Source organism: Phaenicophaeus curvirostris, chromosome 12 (assembly GCF_032191515.1).
Source record: "Phaenicophaeus curvirostris isolate KB17595 chromosome 12, BPBGC_Pcur_1.0, whole genome shotgun sequence".
Taxonomy (NCBI): Eukaryota; Metazoa; Chordata; class Aves; order Cuculiformes; family Cuculidae; genus Phaenicophaeus; species Phaenicophaeus curvirostris.
The window spans coordinates 17,350,613-17,366,315 of record NC_091403.1 but is presented as its reverse complement, the minus strand read 5'-3'; the positions used below and the strand labels follow the sequence as shown (position 1 = coordinate 17,366,315).

Sequence of the window (15,703 nt, the reverse complement as noted above, 5' to 3'; positions counted from 1 at the left end):
AGTGATTCTATGATTTCTGATGTGTGTCATCAAAGATTTACTTTTTATGTTCCACTACCTCAATTCCAAAGCAATGTTCAAATGGCAGTGGCTACTGTTAAGTAGTGTCAATATAAATATACACATACACACACACATAGGAAGTAGATATAGAGGTTTAAACATTTTTCCAAGTAGGAAATCCATCATAATTGATACAATGTCCAAGTTCTTCTCCACCCTCAGCTCTACCAATATCATCTAAACAAATGCTTGCACAGGCTGGAATCCGAGAACTGAATTAAATTCCTCATTCAAAAGTACAAGAGGAAAGAGATTTAACTGGAAGTCAAAATGCTTTAGGTATTTCTGGCAAGTGACGTTTGTTTTTTAAACCTTGCATGATACATACTTTCAGAGTTACAGCAGGATCTACACCGTGGCGTAAGGAGCCTTGGGTCAGCTGCAATGGGAAATGATGAGCCTTCTGTGGTTTATAGTTCTGAACCTAGACTTAGACCACGATGTCTCCATAAACTGCTGTCAGCATAAGAAACTGTAAAAGAAAATACAGAAGTAAATAAAAGCTGAGGGAAGATTCTTCCTGTGAGGACAAAGTTCCTGTTTGTTTGAAACCTGTCTTATGCTACCTTTAATATCTCTTAGTTGCCTGTATCGCAAGACAAACTTCAGGCAAGTGCAGACAAGCATGAAACAAGGAAGTTCTAAACATCCCTTCTGTACCGTTCAGACTTTTCCATACCTGCCTCCAGCTCTTAAGAGATGTTTGTTTTTCCTGACTTTTAGCTTATTTACGTTCCTTTTACATAGCTTTACCTTCCTTCTGCCCTCTGAAGCTTTCCCAGTTCTATGATATTGGAAATGGAGATGCCAAAGCTGCACGCAGTGGTCAAAAATCCTATATGACCGCTTCCTAGAGGAAGAGTTGAGGGTTTGAGGGGGTAGTTTTCTGTTTTGTTTTAAATCAAGGTGTTCCAGTAGCAGCACTGGGTGCAGTGATTATAAGGGAATAGTAACTAAAATCTCCTACTGCTGCAGACTGCAGCTGTAGTCATCCAGACTGCATCCTTCAATGTTGGAGCATTTATTAATGGACAATAAAAGTCTTGTATTTCTTGAGTGCTGGTCTTCTGCCTCGGTCATCCAGGTGTCATTTTTAGTTTAATCACAGAGAATATACTGAAATGAAGCAGCTTATTATTTCTTCCTGCCAGAAAGAAGAGAGTTGAACTATGAGTTATGCACACTTTACAAGACATAGTTATGGTTACCTGTATTTGGTGTTCTCAAGTTACACAAACATGCTCCAATACATTAACGAGAAAGTCTGTTTACTTAAAAGCTAGAACTCCAATGCAAAGCTATGTAATTCACTCACAGAAGACACAGTAAATGTCACTAACACATTTCTAAGTCAAGGTAGCAGATTTAGCTGATAAAAGACACAAAATGGACTGAGAGAGGTCTTGGATCAGACTTAAAAGTCTTGTCTTGATGTGCACTTGCAGAAACACCACTTGCACGCTTTCCACACTACTAGCTTTACTGATCATTCAAAAGTGCAAGACATTTGTAGTGAAGAGGTAAAATTTTCCCCAGAAAACTTTATTCTTAAATTCCCATCTCCTGTGTTACCAAGGATTTATATTCCAGTCAAATCTTAATAATATTACCAATACTCTGATACTCTGGAGCTTCCAGTTGCCAATATGCACACATATTTCTTCCAAAGTGGAAGCCACTTCTAGTGGCTCCAGAGGCACTCGTATATGGAATGAGAGGGGGGGAATCCGTTTATAGTTTACATTTTCTTATCTTTAATTTAATAGATAATTTTTTTCTCACATCCTTTCTAAATTCTAATTTTTCTTATCCTTGCATATTTTTATTTTTAAGAGCAGTGACATTTTATGAGATGCTGTTTATTCCAATGAACTGTTTTCCACACGTGGCTTAGAACCACACATATCAGTTGCTTTTCAAGATTATTGCTAAGGTACTAATATGGTACATGTGAGTGCTAGCATTTCAACAACCAGGAATATCCTAGTACTAATGTAATAATTTTATGAATTATGATAAATAATTCTTTGCATAATCTCTTCCCGAGTGCAGAAAGCTCTAAAAAAAGAAAAAATCTATTCAACTACACAGTGCACAAACCTTCCCTCCCATCCTGTAAAACAGAAATGGGGCCTACAGTGCTTTCTAATCTACTTTGAACTTATTTCATATTAATGCCTTTAGCAAGCAGTAGACCTCTCCAGGGGAGGCAGTAGCTGTCACTTCTGATCAATACAACCTCATACTGTTTCTCAAAGGACTATTCCTAATCCAAATGCACTCTCACAGGCAAAACATTAGGAGAGTTAAGCTAAGTATTACATCAACTTCATAAAACCAACAGGCAACTTCCCCGCAAAAACTATCTTTATTTTAAAATAAACTAAAACCAGACAATGGAAAGCAACAAAGTTACACACAATGCTGGACAAAATCTACCACATACATTTTCTAAGAACACTTGAATCAGATTCTGATGTATGTTCTTCTAAAAGTTAAAATATTACACCATTATCAACAACAACAACAACAAAAAAATGTCAACAATCTTTATCAGCTTATATTTTGCACTGTTTGGATGGCAGTAGATCAGTACCTTGCCTTTTTTAACTCATCTTTAACACTGAAAGGAAAACATGAACAAAAAAATTCCAGATGAGAAGGCCGTAAAGAACACAGTGTCTACTCTAAAGGCCATATATAAAAGCTTGGAGGAAAGACTGTCTTTCAAGTAAAAATCCCAACAACTACATATTATTTCACATTTCATAAAAAAAAAAAATTATCAAGAAAGTAGGGAAAAAAATACATTAAAAGCTTGCCCTACTTAAGGTACATGGAAGTTCAGATTTAGACCATCCTTTAGAAGATGAGTGCCTAGGAATAGACACAGTATCTCTGATGACTCCAGTCCCAAACTGTCTCCAGTACAGCAATTCCTGAATTACAGTGCACAAGCCTCCAAGTAAAAAGGTGGGGGTGGATCAAAAGTTAGTTTGAGACTGACAGTTTGTTTGAACAAGAAAAGGAAAATTAATCATGTATGGCAAACAATACAAAAATAGGTATTCCCAATGGTGTTGGAATAAGCCAATTCTGAAACTAAGGGTGACATTGAATACTTCAAGCTATAGGCAGCCCCTCGAACAGGCCGAACATCATTTGGAATTACTAACCTCAGAACTGATGACACACAACACAAGGGCACTAAAGGGCCCTTTATTTCCATATAAAGCATAAGCCAACAAGAAATCAGAGGAGTTCCATACAAATAAGTGAATGTGTATAACTCAAGATGTAGTGCAGGACAGTTATATTGCCTTTAGAGTTCTGCTAAGTACACTTAATTTTCCAATTTTAAGGAAAAGTCTATTCTAATATAGAAACCTTCAGACAAAACTTAGTAATTGCAGAATAACTTTAAAATACATCCAGTTCTACATCCTCCCGTATCTATCTAATCACATCCAATAGATAAAAAAATTACATGTTCTGTAAACCAAGAGTGCTAGAATAGAATTTTCATACCCATGAGCTTATTAACAAATGTTCTCAAATTTGTCCGTGGATAGTATTAAGAAATTCATACTAACAGTTATGACAACAAGATGACGAGGCACGTAAGTGCTGTGTGTTCTGAAAGGTAGTCAGTTTTAATTACCATGAATTGCTACCATCTATCATACCTCATTCTATGCAAGATACCATGCCAGCTACCAATCCGTGAACAATAATGTTTCACATACCTCATAGAGTAGCTTAAAACACATCGTGATATGAAATAATTTGTATTACATAGTAATTTCATCCCTGGCCACAGGGTTAATGTTGGACAAAGTCTGGAAACTTTTTTCCAATTTGAATTACATACATTAACTTTGCCACACACCACAGCACTAATGCATGTATTAATTCAGACATGCTCTAATTTAAAACCAAACCAAAAAAGTTGTTGCAAAAATACATGTCACCAATGTGGAACACATTCAAGATCGTATAAAAAGTACTGAACTGATATCCCAAAACAGGTATATTTAAGCAGTACATAAGGAAAGAGTAGTTTTAATATGAAACAGTCATTTAAGTCACATACAACATGATAAGAAGCATGACTTCCTTTTTTAAAAATGTTACACCAATACTTCTACTGCCAGGCAATGTTTATTTATAAAATGAAAGGGACATATTTAATGCAGATGTGTTATCATATTAAGTTGGAATAAAGACAAATGTTAAAAAGGTGCTATATTTGAACACCATTGATTTTGTAAAAATCTCAAACCATAAAAAGCATTTCACCTGCAACTATCAGAGGCTCTGACCTGCAAGCACTTTAAGATGTTCTCGACTGTGTGCATGCAGTTCCACCAGCTTGGTTAATGCTCATATGCTTACAGTTAAGCCCAAAATATGCGATTACAAAACTGGTTCACAGACAAAAAAATCAGAGGTCACAAAGTATATTCTTCTTCCAGCAGCCCCAAAAATTATATTTTTAAGTAGAGTAAACTTTATTACTTCTTCACTAGTCTCTTTTCACCTGAAGACCTTGAATAACAACTAGGCCTCTAAACACCCTCTGGAAGTAAAGCATTAGTCCGATCTTCTGAAAGAAGAGATTGAGGCACAAACAGTTAACCTACTCGTCTCAAGTTGTAGCAGGGATCAGTAAAATAGCCAGAAATAGGACTTTTTGATACCTACCCTCTAGCCTATACGCAGCAGCCACTTACCCTGACAGCAATAAAAAGTATTTTAAGTAGCAAATTACATATTTTCTCATTTAAAACTGGTCTCTGGAAAAAAGCCCCTAAGTATTAAGGACAGTTCAATCCAGTTTATACCTATTTATTGTAGCCGGGGTGGGGGGGGGTTGAGAACATTTTGGGCAGTATAGGCTGCATTTCTGATCATGACAAGGAGCTATTTCAAAGGGACACCAGCATTTCCCACAAAAACATTAAGGTTTGTAAGATTTACAAAATCTTAGCAATATTTTTGGTGTGCAGCACCAGTACAGTCTAAATCACTAGCAATGATAGAAGCACATGATAATTCAATACAAATTGCTTCAATGTAGAGTATTACAAAACCCCTCACCTATTCTAATCAGCCCCTTCCCACCCACCCTTCTATAACTAATTCCTAATTCTAACCAGCTGACATTTTCCTAGTACTTTACTAACAAAACATGATTTTTGTTTTTTTCCCGTGCATACTTGAACTACTACTAGTCAATACATGCAGAGAAAACCAAAGTATAACCCTCTCTCTAGATAAAGAGTCCAGGTATGCCAAGAGTGTATCAGTAGGGGAAAGATTTCATTTGGATGACTTTTGGAGATCCTAATCAGTCATATCTCTATGATGAGTGTGATGACAACCTTGGTTTTGTTGTTCACTTGTTTTTATTTGATATTTTGTTAATGGCATTTACTAATGCCTTGAAGTTGTAGGTTAATAAACACAGAAAATGTACTGGCTTACAAACCCAACATAAAACCAGTTTTTCTAACTTGAAATAATTTGTCAGAATAAGTTTCACAAATACAGAATTTAAGGCCTTATAAAGTGATACTCCAGTTGACTATAAGTTTGTAAGAACACTACGTTTAAATTCTAATGTCTTGCTAGCTAATATAGAAAAAACTTGCCTAACTTCATGTAGGGTTGAAGGAAAGATTAAGAAATGCATGGCTATTTTAAATAGAATGTATGCTGCAAAGTGTTCAAACATTAATTGGACTGCTGAGAACAAATACCCTAAACACCTTCTCCCAACAGGAATGGGGTGTGGAAGAGGGAAAGGTGAACAGCACACTTGTGTAACAACATCATCAGAGCGGTTGTTGAATTTTCACAAAGCAAAATTTTTTTATGCCACTGACATTGTGGTAGGCCTGAACCAGCTCCACTAACTTCACAGTGCAAATCGTTGCAGAAATTACATTGATTCCCAGAGGAACAGATCTATCTAAACATGCTTGGGTTTAATTTCTACTTCAGATACCAAAAGCAAATCCTAACAGTCAGTCAGTGGTTAGGAAAACTAGTAAAGAACAAGTCTCCTTAACTGAGGTTGCTGCTTGGTTGTTTTTCTGTTGTTTTTAAATGTCACACCTCTAACAAAACAAGATTAAGTTTAGTCTCTGTACTAAATAAAGCAAATAGTGATAAAAACAGAAGTCCTGTTTATCTGCCTTACGCTTTCTTTACATCTCCATACAGGAAATCCTCAAGATATTAGTAGTGTCATTTACACTTTAGACATGACTTCCTTTTTCCTGATGAAAGGTAAGACAATAAAGGAAAGCAATGCTGCAGTTCTCCAGTAAAAGAGTATATAAAAATTATCACATTAAGGATAAAATAATGACCGTTAAGTAGAACTGCACAGTATCTTCCAAGAAAGTACCACATCAGAGCCCCTTTAAAATCCAACACAACGATGAACTAGCAAACAGCCCTTACTTTTAACTCATTAGCACAGCTAACCATAAAAACTACCTGTTTATATAAATGACTGTATTCTGTATAGGCTCCTACATCACTGATCACCACAGACCTGAACACTTTATCACATTAAGAAATGTGACTGGTACTTGTAATGCTTGACATACGATTTAATTGCTGATTGTTTAATAACTAGAAGTTTCCAGCTTAGGACTGAGTACTGAGTACTACAAGCAAAGTCTGCAATTACAGTGCCACCTTTTATTCAGTTACACAACACCTCTCTACAGAAACATGAATTTTCAGTGGCATATGCAACTTACCATACTGCTAAGGCTGAAGTTTTCAAGGCTAGATGTTTCCCCGTGTTAAAAAAAAAAAAAAAAAATAAATCAGGGGAGGGAGGGATTAGCTCCAAGATCAAGAACAAGATCAAATTACCCATATTAAAATAGAATTCTTAGCATCACACATGAAGCTCTACTGCTATTCATAGTTGTCAATAGGATATCAAGTTTAGCAAAGAAGCTAAAATTCTGATTACTCGCTCCTGATGCAAGCTAAACTCACCTGAACTGAAAGCTGTATTTTTTTCTCCACCCTAGACTTCCCATTCCCTCACTGCAAGACCATCTGGGGCAGTGGTGGGAACACACTTTTAGGACTTCGCTGGCCAAATGATCCTGCAGTTCAGAGGCGGTGCTGAGCACACTCCATTGCCTTGCACCCTCCTTCATACCAAGTGGAGTGTGTAAGTTCAGGACAACCGAGCAGGCCCTTGTTGAAAGCCCTAAAAAGATGGGCCAAACTTTCCCTACACTAGTTCATTCACAATTCTCAGGGAGCAACTGAGGCACAAGATGAGAACCATCAATGAAAAAGGTTGAGAGCTGCATAACTGCACAACCATGACAGATGCAGAGAACGTATCCTAATGTATGTGCTTAGGATAAATGAATTAAGGTTACACATGCAACCTTAGTTTTGGTATTCTTTAGATTTAAAGCACTGGACTTCATGAACTTGACATATTCTTTTTCCAATGTAATCGTATTTTGTAACAATTTCCAAATATTGCAAAACATAGCAAGAGTCCTCAGTAAGTATTATTTGCCAAGAAGTCAAGAGACACCATCCCCTTTTCAGGGAAATATAAATGTGTAAGAGTTACAATGTTTCACTACGTTACTAGGCATGAAGTCATCCATTTTTTAATAGTGTGTTAAAGCTTTACTTCAAAAATAGGAAAAAGCACATACAAAAGCCTCTGCATTTACCCTAAAATAAAAACTATTAGTACTGCACATTCTTCCATGTAATCTCCACTATATTTAAAGAAAGGGTAGCAAGACTATCAGTAATAGACATTCACCTTCAAGAAGAGGAAAAAACCATAATGAGTACTTGCAAATATAGTACCATTGAAACAGAGCACTAGATGCTAGTGTTAGTTAACACCTTAACACTAGCAAGTTAGGGGTTATTCATACAGGCACATTTTTGCCTTCAATAAAATCGTCAATGCACATCTTACTTCTGAGCAGTTGTCAGTAACATTTTACAGTTTAATCAGAAACAAAAAGTATTCCATCCTGTAAAACATTTGCACATATGAAACTAAGAGTACAAAAGTTGAGATGGAAGTTCATGAATTAAAACAGATGGGGAAAAAATATGACAGCAATCAAACAACCGATTGTCTGCAGAAAGCGAAGTACCCAATTTGTACTCAAATCTTCATAGCAAGTGTTTCAACCACTACCACCAGTTCTGGTTGTTAGCCATCCACATTCAGTGCAGGTGGTCCTGCAGTCTCTCTTGTACGCATCAACTGGACATCTTTGTCAGCCATACAAGTATCACAACCCCATACTGCTGATGCTTCTGCTGTAAGAAGGCCATAAGCTGACTCAGTCATACCTGTACAGATCCGATGAAACCATTTTTGACAAGAGGCTTCGCACAGGATGGCATCCTGGTCATCATTAACTTCATGTGTACAAATTCCACATGGGTAGACGGGCTCAGAGGACGAGTGACCGTGACGATTGGGATGAAGGGGTGTTTTGCTGCTCTTTTCAGTATTGCATCCTTCAGCAGTACCTCGAGGCTGGCGGGACTTACTCTGAGTTCCATTTGAATGACCAGCATTAGTGTTATCAGCACTATTAGAATGGCTGTTATCCTGGTTTACCACATTGTTTCGAGTAACATTTTTTAGGTCACTGTTACCTTGACTCACAACGTCCTCTGTCCTGTGATGATGCTGATGAGCAGCTGCGTTCTGGCTGGATGCTTTGCTTGCACCTTGACTAAAGTCTTGCTTTTGTGCTGATGATTTTGTCTGGTTGTACGTGTTTGGTGGAGGAACAAAAGAATGGTTTGACTCTAGCTGAGAATTTGGGAAATTTGGATTATTTCCAGGACCAAAGTTAGATGGCACGTCAGGGTGTGGTATCTGACCAGAATGGCCAAAGTTCTCACCAGGATTTGGTCTGAAATGTTGACCAGGCATATTGACATTTTGATTTATCTGACCACTACTATAAGGTGGTTGATTCCCAAAGCCTGGGTTATCGTGTGGTCCGAAGCTGAAAGAGTGGGGCCGACTAAATCCCATTCCCACAGGATTTTGAGGAAGGGGATGTGGTTGGTTTCTGAGGGAGTAAGAACCACCATATGGTGAGGACACCCTGGGCAGCATGTGAGGTGGCATTCTGAAAGTGTTGTAGCCTCCAAAGCCAGGATAACCAGGATTACTAAAATATGGATTTCCTGAAGGAAGCGGCTTATAAGACACAGTATTATAGTTGTCATCAAATGGATTTGCAGCTACAAGGTGGTCAGAGCTTGGATTCGGCGGTGGAGCATATTCAGAAGGAGGAGGAAACGATGACCCCTAAAAATATTTTAAATACAACATTTAAAGTCTTTTAGTATTTCTGCAAGACAGACCAACCATAAAGGTCCTGGATTAGCGGCATTACTGACAAAAATGCTGTTCAGCTGTTGTGTAAAGCTCACCCCCTGTACCTTGCCAATGGCCTGAAATTTCAGTACAGAGGCAAGAGAGGAGTTTGGGCTCCAGATATTAAAGTGATTTATAGTTTTAAAAATTGTGCACGACCTTGATTCTGAAAAACACTACTTGACACGTGACTTGTATTTCTTAATCTTAAATACTTCAGAAAAACAACAATAAAGACAGACATGTGTCACTAACATATGCACAAAATACTTCCAAATGTTAAAAAGCAGATTTGAAATGAGATATTCTCATTCAAAGCTGAATGAACACACAAAGGAAAATTCTGCACTACAGATATCTAATTGCCTTAGATGTTTTGTATTCAAGCTTCCTTTTTTTGGAAACAGAAACTGCACAGAAATGCCAAATTGCACGGATTCACTGGAAAGGAGCTGAACCTGCCTCATGGCTTTTGCTTGAAAATCACTTGGGGAAGATGCCAGGAGTTCAGTCAGAGCATTAACAAACTGCACTGATCCATTAGCCCACAAACCCACACATATATGAATAAAAGTATGAAGAAAAGTAGCCTCATGGCACCTACTCATGCTGTACAGCTTTCCACCGATGGCTACAAAGTCATGAAAAGAAAGCCTGCTTCAAAATCAAATCTATCTGGTAAAATACGAGTTGTTGCAGTCTCTTTGTACTCCCCTCTTTATAGGTCTTTGGCAACTCACAGAAATTAAAATAGCTTCAGTGAGAATAACTGGTATTACAAAGATTTCAGCTTCACTGTACAACTGAAATATTTTGCATGAAACTGCTATTTGTGATGTTCTGAGCAATGCAAGATACATCCAAGTGCATTATTCATTACGAAATCAAAAGAACCAAAGGGAATTTACCTGTGTATTTGCTTTGCGCTTTTTCTTATCAGGGCTTCCAAGCTGTACTCCTGGTCCTCCTAACCCATCCAATCCACTGTCACCACCTACAAAATTTCAATCAGGGCAATACTGCATTAGTTTTCTTACAGATTATAGTTTGAGTTTGCCTCTGTCTGTCACAGCAACATATCTCTTACAAATACTGAACCTGCATTAATTCTGGTGCCTTACATTTCAAGCACTTAAGGAACAAACACCTGGAGGTAAAAGTCATCATACCTCATATACAACCATCTTACTCTATTACCACTTTAACATCCTATTCATGCTCATTACACTAGGAATAAACATGTCCATTTATTTTATTTTTACCTGTCCCTTGGTTCTTAACATCTCCACTTCAGCAGTTAAATATATTTCTTGTTTGCATAATGCATAAAACTTCCAAAAGCACTGCTTAAAACCATACACAAGATTCACCTTCTATTTAACTTACACAGACACAGCATTTTATCAAACTCACTGTACCATTACATAATAGTACATTACAATACGCTATAAAGGGAAAAGCAAAGAAAAGTGAATTAATGAATGAAAACCTGTCATGATTTTTAGATGGAGCCCCAGTTTATCATATACATATCTTGCTAAATGCAAGGCTTGATCAAATGAAAGGACTCCTGCCAAAAATGAGAGGGGCTCTAAGTGAACCTGCCCTGCTCTGCAGAAAACTCATGTAATAATTGAGTGTGGCTGCTGTGATACAAAAAGAAGTAAAGAATGTTCATTTTATTGATCACTTAATCAGACTTGACTGAGCAATACAAAGATATCCATACTTCACCTAGGATTCTTCCTCACCTTTCATAACAGTGGGACAAGCTCTCAAAGTTGTCTAAATTGTGGCTTTCCTTTTTACAACTCTAGTTAGACCACCAACAAAAACAAAAAAAAAAGTAAGGAGGTGTTGTTCTATTACATTCCTTATTATCCCAGCTGGCCTGCCTTGATGTGGCACAAGTGGATTTGCCATCATATGGAAATGCAAAGAAAACTCCTAGCTGAAGCATGAAAATTACTTTTGGCTAAGAAGAGAGCAACACATGCTAACATACTAACATCATTACATTAAGGAACTGTACATTACTTCATTTTTTCCTAGGTCCATTAAAATAATAGCTTATTTGTTCTTTAAAATACATACCTATAACAGTAAGAAGAGGGCAAGCCAACCTAATAAATTTACTGTTCTGTGTTTAAAACTAATATTCAGAACACAAGTCAAACTTTATCCAGATACAAGCATACAGCTGAACACGTGGGTTTCTCCTTATTATCAAAGATGACCTGAAAATAACTGTGAATTCTGAATAGTATTATACAAAGCAGCATAGCGTATGACATTAGCCCACTCTGTGTTAGACAAGTATTCCCAACAGACAGCTAAACCAGCTTTAGGACTATTCAGTAAAGTAACACAAAATCACTTCTCGCAGGGAAGAAATGGACCTACTGTATACAAACTAAACTATGCAACAATCAATTCAAACACTCCTGATCAAAGAAGGCTTGACAAATTTTCCACTCCAGGCATTACCTTCCTCCTGCCCTCCTGTTTGAGGTTTCAGGGAATTCACCAGTCTTGCCTCAAATAAGAATCCAGTTCTGCCTCTGCTTTACTAAGCTCCTTTTGGCTTTGGCTGTTACTGTTAAAATTTAATTGCGTTTTTCATTGTACATAAGGAACATAAATGGATATCCCAAATCAAGATCTATCAACTTTTAAGTCTGAATTGCAAAGACTAGGGCATGATGTCACAATTCTGTATTCAATGTAAACTCATGCTTGAGCACAGCACATCACGGTATAACCTACCAGTAGAGTAACCAGGATTTACTCTATAGCGGGAGGAGAAAAAAAAAAAAAGTCCTTTTTGCCTTGATTTGGACTGTAAAATCCAGCATTTACATAGTGTGCTCTGAAGCACTGCCACTGCATTAACTGTAGATACTAAATAATCACAGCATAAAGCTTTATATAAAGAATGATGTAAAATCTCCCTTAAATTCCAATTCTATAAATCATATTCTTCATAAACTATTTGCTGAAAACTGTCTCCGCGCTTTCCATTAGCTTCTTCTCCAGCATTCCTCCACGTTTAACAAATTCAGTGGGAGATTGTACTGTGAACACTATTCCTCACAACTGCATAAAATACACTCCTGTTCATGGTCCTGTACTCTAAATACATAAGCAACGTTAACCACTACTAGCAAAATATCAAAAATATCAAGATTTCTTTTCACAAATTCAACAACTAGCAGCACAAACATTAACAGATCTGTGATCAAGTAGAATACTGAAGATCATATGCAAGTGCTGTTTTACAGCAGTGAAATTTAAGCTTTATAAAATTACAAATCAATTCCCTCTCCAGGATCTCATTCTTCAAGAATATAAGCTTATGAATATTAGAATTTCAGTGAAAAGTTTCACCGAATTCTGCATAAATTACTTACATAGGCCATTCACATGCCTAGGTTTGTAGGATGGAGCTCTATGTCAAAGGTACAAAGCTTTTGTATTTTCAGTTGTCACTGTGTGAGGCCAATGATTTAATTTAGCCTTATGAATTTATATTTTCCCTGTGGATTTTATAATGATTTAATTTATACATGAAAGGAAACAGAATGCTAGTGCTAGCATACCTCCAGAAAAGAATGAATGGGGTCATTTTCATGCAGCCAAAATAAACTTTCCAGAAAGTCACTTTTGGTACCTACCACACAGGCTTTCATTAAAAGGCGTACCGAGCACTTTAAAACTAAGGATGCAAAAAACTTAATCGTCTGAGATCTATTTTACATGGCAAAACACAATCCTTCTGACCGACACATCATATACGTAAGGGACCTAGAGATATAAATACATATCTGATAACCATTCCCTTACTAAATAACAGATAAAATGTATTTCAGCCATTTAGAAAATGGAAGAATGGAAAAGAAGTAAGTCCCATATTCTTTTTCACTTCACACACACACACAGCATAGGCATTTTCAGTGTTAGCCAGAACTTCAATTTGTAGTTTTGTTTACACCTTAAAAGATTATGAATTTGCATGTAATTTATGCCATAGTGCATATAATTTAACATTTTTACACTCACCAACAAACCTTTGTCTAGGTTTTTACAGGACAGATGCCAGAGCCTTTTTAAACAGTGCTTTAGCTCTGTAAGAACACTTTCCCAAGAAACATAAATGGCTGAATAAAGTTTTCATTAGACAGAAAATGAAAGAGTCTGATTTCAACCAGATTTGGTGATCCTGTTACGTGGCCCTGATACTGTAAAACAGTTCTGATGTTAAGTGGTAATTGCGTGGAACTCGGTGGGCAACTCAGGCATGTGAAACCATACATGCTCAAATATCTGTAGAACGTGGGTTTGAGGGTGAAGGAGTCTAATGAATCCCAGTCTCCTTTGTAACACTGCTGCACATTTTCATTCTCTCATTTTCAATGTTGCAATCCAGCTGTTACCAGAACAGTTTCAGGAAACCAAACGGTAAATAAACGACAAGACATCTAGCAGAAAGCACACCTTTCCCCACTTAGCCAACCATAAAAAAAAAAAAAGCCTAAAACATCAAGAACAATAGAATTCCAGGGGCAAAACAGGAGACTGGGAAAGGAGAAGCAATACATTTCAGATCTTATCATTTTTATAACGATTTTCACCCAATTCACTCAGCCTATTGCCTTCCATTATTTCATTCAGAAATGCATTTCAGTTTCTTAAGGACTATAAGGACACAAGTAGGCTGATGTGCTACTACCACTGAAGTCAGTTGCACAGCCCAAGCCCACGCAGTGCATATAAACTGGAGAGGGGCAGTTTTAGACCAGACCTTAGGAGGAATTTCTTCCCGGTGAGGGTAGCGAGGTGCCGGCCCAGGCTGCCCAGGGAAGCTGTGGCTGCCCCATCCCTAGAGGTGTTCAAGGCCAGGTTGGATGGGGCTTGGAGCAAGCGGGAGGAGGTGGGCACATCCCACCAAGGCGAGAGGTGGGATTGGATGGGCTTCAAGGTCCCTTGCAACCCAAACCGTTCCATGACCGTATCGTTACACATTTCACAGAATCGCGTACTTCAAGCCTCACAGGAGCCACGCAACAGCGCTAACAATAAAGAACACCATTCCGACAATTCTTCCATTTCCCGAAAGAGAAAAACAACCCCTCCAGCCCCAAGCAAGCACGAGCTTGACGATCTTTAAGGCCCCTTCCAACCCACACTACTCTACGCTTCCACGATTTACAGGCTGCTCGCTCGGATCCCAGAAGGGTTTGGGGTGGAAGGGACCTCAACGCTCACCCTGTCCCCACCCCGGGGTGCCGGGCAGGGCCACCTCCCGCTGGAGCCGGGGGCTCGGCGGCCCCATCCAGCCCGTCCTTGGAGCCCTCGGGGCTGGGGCAGGCGGCGCCGTCTCCAGCGGGACGCCGGCTGCATACTAATGGCAGGGACCCGGCCGGGCTCTGCCCCTCGCCAGGCCCGGGGGCTGCGGGCCTCAACGGGGGCCGCCTCGGGGGCCGGGGAAGGGGTTGGGGGGGTGGGGGTCAGGCCGTACCTCGGGCTCTCTTCAGCGCGATGGGGTCCTTCTCCTGTTCCGCTGACATTACAGACGGCGGCGCATGGCTCTGCCGGCGCGGCAGGAACCGGGGCTCTTTGATGCCGCCGGACCGCCCCCTCCGCCCACGCCTCCCCCTCCTCCTCCTCCTCCCCTTCCCGCTTTGCAAAGTTTGGAGGCGGGGGGAAGGCTCTGAGGCGGCGGGGAGCGGGCTGGGACGCCGCCATCACACCCCCACGGGGCCCGGGCGAAGCTGAGGGAGGGGAGGTGGGGGGTGTCAGTTCCCGCCGTGCGAAGCTGAGCCGGGAAATAGGGCGGGGTGGGGGGGCTCTTCCCGCCTTGCGAGGCTGAGGCGAAGGGGGTGGGGGGTGGAAGTTAGACGGGATTTTCCTTGACGATGAGAACGCAGTTTCCGAGCAGGTGTCTCCTCTGGAATCCTCTCTTGTTTCACAGAATAGAAACACTAGGTTGGGAAGGACCCACTGGATCATCGAGTCCAACCATTCCTGCTAATCACTAACCCATGCCCCTCAGCACCTCACCCACCCGTCCCTTAAACACCTCCAGGGAAGGTGACTCACCCACCTCCCAGTGCCCAATGACCATTTCCGTGAAATATATTTTCCTGATGTCAAGCCTGAACCTCCCCTGGGGGAGATTGAGCCTCTCGTCCTGTCCCTCGTCACTTGGGAGAAGAGCCC

General features: G+C 39.5%; 1 protein-coding gene across 1 annotated transcript; it reads right to left on the bottom strand.

Moving 5' to 3' along the window:
* Positions 1-7,386: 7,386 nt before the first annotated feature.
* PYGO1 (pygopus family PHD finger 1) lies at positions 7,387-15,148 on the bottom strand. The gene is made up of 3 exons (XM_069866475.1): positions 15,003-15,148; positions 10,393-10,478; positions 7,387-9,415 (listed from the first exon to the last, which is right to left on the bottom strand). The coding sequence occupies exons 1-3, from the start codon at positions 15,049-15,051 to the stop codon at positions 8,294-8,296; spliced, it is 1,257 nt and encodes a 418-aa protein (XP_069722576.1). The 5' UTR covers positions 15,052-15,148; the 3' UTR covers positions 7,387-8,293.
* Between the last annotated feature and the right edge of the window lie 555 nt (positions 15,149-15,703).

What these genes read in the sequence shown, in the direction of transcription:
- PYGO1 (XM_069866475.1), bottom strand. Translation starts at nt 15,051, where the DNA reads ATGTCAGCGGAACAGGAGAAGGACCCCATCGCGCTGAAGAGAGCCCGA. An exon ending in CGCGCTGAAGAGAGCCCGAG is followed by an intron (nt 10,479 to 15,002) that starts GTACGGCCTGAC and finishes GAAATTTTGTAG; the next exon opens with GTGGTGACAGTGGATTGGAT. An exon ending in AGCGCAAAGCAAATACACAG is followed by an intron (nt 9,416 to 10,392) that starts GTAAATTCCCTT and finishes AAATATTTTTAG; the next exon opens with GGGTCATCGTTTCCTCCTCC.